This window comes from Oncorhynchus gorbuscha, linkage group LG26, assembly GCF_021184085.1.
Source record: "Oncorhynchus gorbuscha isolate QuinsamMale2020 ecotype Even-year linkage group LG26, OgorEven_v1.0, whole genome shotgun sequence".
Lineage (NCBI taxonomy): Eukaryota > Metazoa > Chordata > Actinopteri > Salmoniformes > Salmonidae > Oncorhynchus > Oncorhynchus gorbuscha.
The window spans coordinates 30,048,685-30,058,289 of NC_060198.1; the positions used below are offsets into that span (position 1 = coordinate 30,048,685).

General features: G+C 41.0%; 1 protein-coding gene and 1 pseudogene across 2 annotated transcripts in view; one reads left to right on the forward strand and one right to left on the reverse strand.

The window, feature by feature from the left end:
- Positions 1-4,950, reverse strand: part of LOC124015356 — a 20,239-nt pseudogene extending 15,289 nt beyond the window's left edge. Inside the window, exons 1-2 of the transcript XR_006835138.1 lie at positions 4,916-4,950; positions 2,908-3,037 (exon numbers count right to left, since the gene is read on the reverse strand). The product of XR_006835138.1 is annotated as an integrator complex subunit 1-like (transcript). The remainder of the gene's footprint in view (positions 1-2,907; positions 3,038-4,915) is intronic.
- Positions 4,951-5,276: 326 nt separating this feature from the next.
- Positions 5,277-6,722, forward strand: LOC124015357 (paired mesoderm homeobox protein 2-like). The gene is made up of 3 exons (XM_046330534.1): positions 5,277-5,511; positions 5,850-6,007; positions 6,291-6,722. Exons 1-3 carry the CDS (start codon positions 5,277-5,279, stop codon positions 6,720-6,722), a joined length of 825 nt encoding a protein of 274 aa, XP_046186490.1.
- Positions 6,723-9,605: the final 2,883 nt, after the last annotated feature.

Here is a 9,605-nt window from a genome sequence, read left to right on the forward strand (position 1 = left end):
GCTCTACATACTGCACACATGGGGCTGATGAAAGCAGCCTCCTTCAATGAGGTCCACACATGTCCAATGATCTGCTCGCTGCTACCCTTTTAACATGTCATAATTGATCGGAAGCTTGGGGTGGATATGTCTTCAAATGTGCAAGTGATTCTGCCACCATCGTGGTTTTCACTGTTATATGTGCTGCTGTGCATGGTCAATTGGATACAAATTGGATTGAAAAAGACTTGGATGGGTTGACTAATTGTCCAAATATGTTTCTTATTGCTTGTAGTGCAAACAATTGTGCTACAATTTCTTCACAAAAAAAGTGTCTTGTATTATTTAGTTTGTATTTGAAAACATGTTGCCTCGCATTTGTTTTGAGAGTATTTTTTATATCTATACTTTTCCAAATTTGTTAGAAGTCTATTGCTTTTAAACTATCTACTGCAATTGTTCTACTTGTCTGTGCTCTCCTCCCAGTTTGTTTTTTGGTTAATGAGTTAATTGCACCAGTAAGGTGTTCTCTAGTTCACACAGTCTGGAGTTGAAAGTTGTGTTTGTGGTTATCCATCAGCTAGCAACAGATGTCGTAGCTGCCTGGGCTCTTGGTGAGGCGCCAGCATCCTATTGGCTTGGTGGCAGTGAGGCGGAACAGAGATGAGTGACAGCCAGTGAGGAGGAGGAGATGGAAAGAGAGGGCTGTCATTAACTAGCCTGATGGGCCACTGACATGCTAATAACCTCTGCCTTGATTCATCATCACATCAGACTAGCGTTTGATGCCCTCAGAAGCACCTGGTGCTGTGGTCTGTACTAAAGCCGTCTCAATGTGCCATGCACCGAGTTAATCATTTTTACTGCTGCACATGAGCTATTTTGTAACAGCCCTATCATGGCTTTATGAAATGTCACAGATTGCAAACCCATAAAGATGAGTTTAAAGAGTTGTTTTAATGTTGATTTGCTACTTCATGTGAAAGTGGACAGTGCAGGAAGGTGGGGGTGAGTCCTTGCCTCTCACTCACCCCTGGGAGGGGCTGCGATGTGCCTCTACCTGCCCAGCACACCTGTCTTCCTTTCCTTAGATCATCTCGTCTTCCTCCACGCATGAGTTGCACTTGGCCAGCGTGGAAGAAATGTGGACCGGCTCTCGCCTCTCTTTTCCCCTGGCACTTTGAAGCCTAAAGTGTGATTGCTCTTGGATCGTGGCCGCTTTCCCTTGAACATTTTGTCATGAAAAGCAGGTTGGGCTCTCAGCTTTATTCCATAGCCAGTGATCCAGGACTAAACCAATCAGGCTGCTCTCTGCAGGATACTCTTAGCAACCAGAGAGAGTGAGGCATCGAGCAGATAGGGGCTTCCTCTGCTCTAAAACACATGTCCCTTTGTCTTCCCTGGATGTGACAAACCCATCTATCACAATCATTTAATAACAGACAGAATTCAATTGTACTGCCATGCTTTGATTTAAAGTTCAAGTTGGTCAATGAGAGTAAGTGCAACCACAAGCAACCGATGATGAGATAACCTTGCTGTGATTTCATTTGGCATTTTTTTTGACAATTTGAAATGAATCGGAAATAAAAATGTGGAGTTTAGGTCGACCCTGTCTGAAAAGTCATTAGCAGCAGACAGTTAAGTGACAAGCCTTAAGCTTCACTTATGCTCTCATTAAAAGTTGATCTTATCAGTGTTCTTTGCTGCTTATTACAGACTGCAAATGACACCAGCCATATGCACAGTCCCATGACACCAATGAACATCATCCATCTTCACAAGACATTTGGCAGAACTTTAGTCGGATGTTTTGAAGTGTCATTCTAATGACATTGTGCGTTGTTCCCAATCTCTGTCAACTAAGGTCCTGTACTAACACATCCACAGTTAAATCTGATAGTTGAGCCAGTTTCAAAGGTCCTTTAAAAAGAACATTGAATGCTTTTGCTATGTATGGTAAATGTATTGCCGAACACTGCACTAACCTAAAGAGCTGCTCTTTGTGTTGGTCTTATACTGCAGAGTATTGGCATTTCTCATTCCAACATTCCTTGTGTTGCTTCTCTTGTCCTCTATCCCTTTACATTTGTAAACCATATATACGATCTCAAACAAGCCCATTTCAAACTGAAGTCAGTCATGGAAAATGAGGCACAGCAACGTTGGTGGGTTTTTTAAATCCATGGAGAATGTGCATTTTGCCCCCAATGTTGAATTCCCACTAATGATGCTGTGATATTTATTTAAGCCTACTGTGGATTTCACAGGCTGCCATGTGATCCAGGAACCTGGGAATACCTGAGAGACCAGTGAAGAATGGAGTGAGCCACTGCCATTGTTGTCCTAATGCCTCCTTCAATTATCCACAAGCAGCTCATTTGTACACGAGCCCCTTACGGATGGCTAAACCACCCTGCTGGTTTTTCACCAATTTCTCCCCTGATTAGCTGGATCAATGGGCATTAGAGGAACCCGGGACAGACCAAACAGCACTTTCAGACATCCCAGAAATCCCTCTGTCTACCTGTGTGCCAAGGACAAATGGAACAGAGATGGCCATTCAGTATTCAGTGCTAACCCCACAAACAATGTTTATTTACCCACCCTTCAAACTAGACACTTTTAATCTAGTTTCCTTTTTTCTTTAGAAATGGCAAAGCCAAGAAATGACCGGAGAAATGGCAGAGCCAAGAAATGACTGGGGGCTGCTGGAGCAGAGTGAACGTTGATGCCTCATTGTCACACGCACCAATAAACATGCTCACAGATTCATCTTAAACATAGAGATTGTCCAGGCATTTCTGATGTTTGTCTATTGACCTCTATACCTGTGCGTCGGCTTTATTAAGTGTTTGAACAGGTGTGGATGAAAGCCCCACTGGAGAGGAGAGAGAGGTGCTGTCCTCTGACTAGACAGTGATTCACCTTCCCTGGTGTTGGGAGCATGGCTTTGGCCAGATGTCTCCTGCTGATGTTCTGGAACTGATCAAAGGTATGCAGTTCAAACCGCCAGTCTGTGGTGACAACCATGACAGTGGCGTGTTCTAGCCGCCGTCTGATCCGATAAGCAGTTAGCGGGGTGTGTCAGGTGATGCGTATCTCCGGATTAATTGACACACCTGTGTTTCATTCACATCATAGACAGTCGGTCCCCATCATGATCAACTCATCAGAGATCCTTCAACACTGGGGCCACAGCTGGGCTGCTTGGGAAAGGTGTGGATGATCTTTAAGAGTATGCACAGCAACGTGAGTTGACTATGTGAGAGAAAGAGTGTGTGTGTGTCTCTCTGTCTGTGTGCGTGCGTGCATGTGTGTGTGTGAACGTATGAGACCTAATTATTGTGTATACGTTTTGTAGTGGATACGTGTAGCTCTTATGTGAGAGAATGCTCTCTCTCTGTCATGGTCTGTTGGAGCACAGTGCTGTATTACCTTCCTTCCAGCATGTGTGGAGATTTACTTTGAGGCCCCGGACTAAGCTGTGATTTGGGACAGTTTACCTGATGACATGAAAGAGGGATTGAGTAACTCTAACTTATTACACAGTAACAAAACCTGCTTGCATATGTGTATAACACTGGTAATACCTTTTTATAGGTTTATTTGATTTGATTTAAATGTATTTCAACTTCGAAAATCCCATTGAACCCAAGGGAGCCCTGCAAACAATCATACAAATGCACAATATTTACAATTCCAACGCTTGCGGTGGTCATTATTCCCATTAATTCCCTATTGATTGGAATCTCTATGTCAATGTATTTGTTATAGTCTTTATGTTAGGATTGTGTATATTACTTGGAGAGAAAGAGGAGACGTTTTAATAAAAAAATACAAATCTGGGTGACATGAAATAGGTGCAAATTCCAAAAGCTCAATCTGTTTTCAAAGGCCAAGGAGCCCTGACCCACAGCCATTGTCAGTGAACTCTGTCTTCAGCCCGAAGACCAAACAATAGCTTCTATTTGAACAGGTGATCCTATTTTAGATGGAAGACTAGTAGAGACTAGATGGGACCACTTTAGTCATTTACTGACAGCATTTCCATTGTTTTTGTTGAACGTTTCATTTGAAAGATTAGACCTAGCTATTAGGAAAGCAATTATTTTTAATTGCATACATTTCTGTGGTGTATAATGTCTGCATTTAGTGTATCTAACATCCAAAATGAACATCGGATCAGGAAATAAGTGTTAGGTAAACATTTTCGATCCAGCTAATTGTCATCATTCAACTTCATGTCAATTAGGTGGTGTAATTAGCGTGAACTTGTTTACCTTGGCAACAGTGGCTCTGTGTTTGGCACCTTCGAGCCTGTTTTGATCCTCTCCGAAGTGCTGTACCAGTTTGTCATCGGAATCGTTTCTTCTTCTTCTGCTTGACAACTATTCATTGAAAGACGTGTACGTGTTCAACTGAACGTTCAAGCGCTGTTGTTTTTTTATGTCATTTCCACACTTTGATGTCTGATCCATCACTTTGATTGAAATTTACGAAGCTAAAAGATGTCTTAACTTGTTCAAAGTAAACCTCAGACACCAAATCCATGCAGAGTGCAACATTAAATCGAGAGTGGAAGGTGCTGCTATAATGTAAGTTGAATGCAAACATTGTATGTAATTGGTGTGTTGAAGAAGATAAAGTGTACATTGTGTTTCTAAATGGACTTTGATTGAATGATACCGTGGTGTGAAAATCTACCTGGAGATGGATTATGGGTCAGATTCACATTCCTGTCTCCATTTCTCTGAAGCCCAGCCCTCTCTCTCACACCCAGGAGTCAGTCTGGGCCCACTGTGAGTCATGTGACTGCTAAGGAAGGAGGGGGGAACAGCAGGATAGGAGAGAGAGCCTCACCAGACTAAGGTGAGACCCCCTTACCTGCTGAGTGCAGTCCTCTCTCGCCTCCCACCCATCACCTGCATCTCACCTGAACTCCTCCTGAGTCTCCATTTCAACCTTCATCTTAGGTAGCCTTCTGGATTGAGAGTCAGTGTATGGCTGATGACTGCAATTCATCCCTCAGAATTGATGGTGGAAGATTGTGTGATTTCTTTCATTCTGGATATGGTGATGTACTTCATTAACAGCCCTATTTGATTTCACTGTGGTAAAGAAGCCTCAAGACTTTGCTCTGCTCCATCTTGTGCCAACCTCAACAAGAATGTTTAGTCTGATGTTGTGAAGTGCTCCTGAGATACGTCCCATTGTTTTGGTATCAGACTGTTCCCTTTATACCAGTGGATTGACACTTAAGACTCTGTCTGGACTCCTCTAAGAGCTTTTGGATAATGTTTGGCCCTGGGCAGCTGGTCTCCACTCTTCTACCTGCAGTCTTCCACTCCTCCGCAGCTCACTTATTCCCTGCGTTCCCCACCAGACTGGGCTCCCCTCCACAGATCCTGATCCCTGGGCCCCTGATCAGCTATGAGTCCCTGCGGAGTTACTTGCAACCAGAGCCCTGCAAAGAGGCTCTGTTCCTGGCCACACAGGCAGCTGGGATGGGGCAGTTCACGGCCAGCATGGGTGAGTTCCAACCAACAGTCTGCCTTAGAATGTCAGAAATTACTGTAACTTTGGAGAGCACATGGATATTTACATTCATGTGTGACAATTTATTACAGATACGTGTTGGCTTATTAGTTGGTAGAATTTATTTTCTCATAGAGACTCATTTACATTGCCATTAGACAGTGCTCAATGTTTACAAAAGATTTTCCTAACAGCCCCTAACAAACAATCAATTATCAAGCACGGTTAAAGAGGGCCTAATGAACGGCGGCGCTAATTATCCAATCTAGAGCCATTAGTTCCTTGTCAACCGTTGGCGATTGTGTAATTGGCGGTTGTGCTGTGCTTTCCAGATGAACAGAGGCCAGTGAAGCAGCGTCGTGCGCGGGCCAACTACAGCAGCTGGCAGCTGGAGGAGCTAGAGAAGACCTTTGAGAACACCCACTACCCTGACGTCTTCATGAGGGAAGCCCTGGCCCTCAGACTGGACCTCATCGAGGCCAGAGTGCAGGTACGGTCCCAACACCCTCTTCATTCCAAACCATTGTCACTAATGCATGAACTCTGATTTCTAGAAGCCATCTTTGTTTCTATCAGCTTTCATGCCACAATGTTACTGTATTATATATATATATATATATATATATATATATATATATAATTTGTTTATGAATACATCAAAAAAACTGTTAAATCTAGTGGATACTGAAACATTTTTCGAAACAAATGTTTTGCATTGTAAGAGATTTCACTCTCTCATATACTACATATTACATTGGTTCCATTTTCACCAGGTGTGGTTTCAGAACCGCCGGGCTAAGATGCGGAGGCAGCTGAAGTTGCAGGGCCAGCTAGGAGAGCCCTTTCCCAGGAAGGACAATGCCGAGGACACAACAACAGACAAACCCAACAAGAGCTTACCGGAGCTAGAGAGCTCTGACGGCGAGCACTGGGAGAGGAGGCAGGAGAAAGGAAGCTATCCCTGGACTAAAGTACCTCGTTCTGCTGTGATGACCACCCCCATACAGGGTATGATTCAGGGGCCAGCAGGGGAATGGGAGGGGCCCAGTCCAGAAGAGTTCCGCTGCTGTAGCATTGCCAAGCTGAGGGCCAAGGCCAGGGAGCACGAGGCTGAGATCCATAGCACTGTGGCCAGGTCAGGAGGAGAAGAGACATCAGCACTGCAGACACAAACACAGAACACTGACGACAGAGAGAGCAACTGATATGACTCTTTCTCTCTGCATGGCTTTTGCAAACAGGTCCCTAAGACCTCATCATGGTTGAGGCAACTTGCCTAAATACCCCATCCTTGGTTTTATTCATTCTGTTATTCAATGAGGATATGAACTAAGATTTACAAAAGGTGCTGATTTTTTGTTTAGTATTATATAAATGTATTGTGTTTTGAAATGCCATTATTTTTCTGTACTGGACATCTTTTTCTATCAACAATCATGCTAAACGTGTATTTTAAATGCTCAGACTAGGATGAGGTGAATATATAGTATATCCATAGTAACAGCTTATAAATTTATAGTATATCCATAGTAACAGCTTATAAATTTATAGTATATCCATAGTAACAGCTTATAAATTTATAGTATATCCATAGTAACAGCTTATAAATTTATAGTATATCCATAGTAACAGCTTATAAATGTATAGAATAAACGTCTTATAAATATATAATATATCCACAGCAACATCTTATAAATATATAGGTTATCCATAGCAACATCTTATAAATATATAGGTTATCCATATCAACATCTTATAAATATATAGGTTATCCATATCAACATCTTATAAATATATAGTATTTCCATAACAACATCTTATAAATATATAGGTTATCCATAGCAACATCTTATAAATATATAGGTTATCCATATCAACATCTTATAAATATTTAGTATATCCATATCAACATCTTATAAATATATAGTATATCCATAGTAACATCATATAAATATATAGTATATCCATAATAACATCTTATAAATATATAGTATTTCCATAACAACATCTTATAAATATATAGTATTTCCATAACAACATCTTATAAATATATAGGTTATCCATATCAACATCTTATAAATATTTAGTATATCCATAGCAACATCATATAAATATATAGTATATCCATAGTAACATCATATAAATATATAGTATATCCATAATAACATCTTATAAATATATAGTATTTCCATAACAACATCTTATAAATATATATTATTTCCATAACAACATCTATTAAATATATAGTATTTCCATAACAACATCTTATAAATATATAGTATATCCATAGTAACATCTTAACATTTTATCCTTAATGTTTCTTTATACTTTGGCTGAACAATTTCAGTTTCTATCATTCACTATCTTGAACTCTTGAACACATGAGACAAAGATAACATTGTTATCGTTTCACATTCCCCACTGAGGTGGTTCATTTTATTGAACCTTTATTTACCCCGGTGAGTCAATTCAGAATAAATTCTTAATTTAATACATTCATGGTTTTTCACACCTAAATAAATCTGTACATAATACATGTAAAACTCAGATATGCAGTCCTGATCTTCATCCATCACCCCAGGTGATTTATCTTTAGATATTCTGCTGTATTACTGGTGACTAAATACTCTTACATTAGCCATCAGATTAGGGTGAAATTAAAACAGGAAACGCTCTGATGACTTCTCAATGATCTCATCGATGACAAGCCCAACCCTGGCCGGGGCTATCCTATTACCTTCACTGCAGACCGAGAGGCAGGATGTCTGCGTGCTGCCACAGGCCCTCGTAGGAAACAATGGAAGTGGCTGAAAAATGACTGGCCCCAATGACAGGAACGCTTTCTGAAGATTAAGAGGCAAATACATGTTGTTTTTTTGCTGAGAAAGATTAACTTTTTACAACAGTGCTGTCATTTAAATACATCAGAGAGGCTATCACTGTTTGTATTTTTTATTGTTGTTGAAATGTATATTAAGACGACTCACAAATTGTATCGTCTTGAGCTATACTGTATATCGATGTTAAAAAAGTACAGTCGGCTAAAACATATTTACAGGATGAGACTATAAGAATAGCCTGTATCATCATTATCACTACTTTTCCAGAGGTGTCACTATTTGTCCTACTAAACTGTATTATGTTGATTTTCAGAGCATGGAAAGAGCAGCTGTTCCAAGTCTAATGGATTTTCATCCTCACAGTCAGAGCACTTCCTTCGGGCTTAGACGTTGGCCTTTTTTGTATGGCCAATCTCCTGTATGACATGAACAGCCTTTAGTTCTGTGGAAGAAACATGGGATATGACACCACTTTGCCAAGGTCACTGCAAATTCCAATGCAGAATCTGGGGATATGAATAGGGAGTTGGAAGGATTTTAATGAATGGAGAATGTAAATCTTAAGTGCAGGGCCGGCCTTAGTCTTTTGGGGGCCCTCTTGACAGCAGAGGGAAACATTTAAAGTTTTAAATTTAATTTCCTGCAATTCTACACATTTTGCCATGGCGCGGAGAGAAAAATGTGCAGTTGTACAGAATATTTACTGAAATTCTACATATTTTGCCATGACTTATAGCATGTTAATATCATATCTGATTGAGAGTGACTAACCAAATCAAAGGGGGGCTCATGCACACATGCTCTTCGTGCCCGGTAGGTAATTACTACAAGTTTACATAGCAAGAGGAAAACTGCTACTGCAAAATGCACGACATTGCACCTTGTGTATTATCCTATTCTAAAGCTCAACATTAAGTTGAGTCCCCGACTCGTTTTTTTTAGTTGGGGGCACCATAAAGGCCGTGGGTCAAGCGCCTATGTCACTTATGCCCAGGGCTGGCTCTGCTTGAGTGTTAGTTTGGGTCTTTTGTATGTTTTCAAAAGTCTCTCTGTAGTCTAACAGTGCCCCCCCTCTGGTAATGAAATCTCTTCTCCATTCATGGGCCTTTTATCAATTAGATTTGCTCACCTCCTCCGTCCTCTCTTGCCTCCTTTGAAAAAGGAAAAAGTTAATCGAGGACAGTCGGCGAGGAGTGAACTTGGTGGGAATGCGCTTACTTGAAATGATACGGTCCTTCTCCACTCACT

Bases quoted from the DNA above. Each gene is read 5' to 3' on its own strand.
- LOC124015357 (XM_046330534.1), top strand. From the start codon at position 5,277: ATGTTTGGCCCTGGGCAGCTGGTCTCCACTCTTCTACCTGCAGTCTTC. The intron at 5,512-5,849 runs GTGAGTTCCAAC...TGTGCTTTCCAG, and splicing joins GCAGTTCACGGCCAGCATGG to ATGAACAGAGGCCAGTGAAG. The intron at 6,008-6,290 runs GTACGGTCCCAA...CATTTTCACCAG, and splicing joins TCATCGAGGCCAGAGTGCAG to GTGTGGTTTCAGAACCGCCG.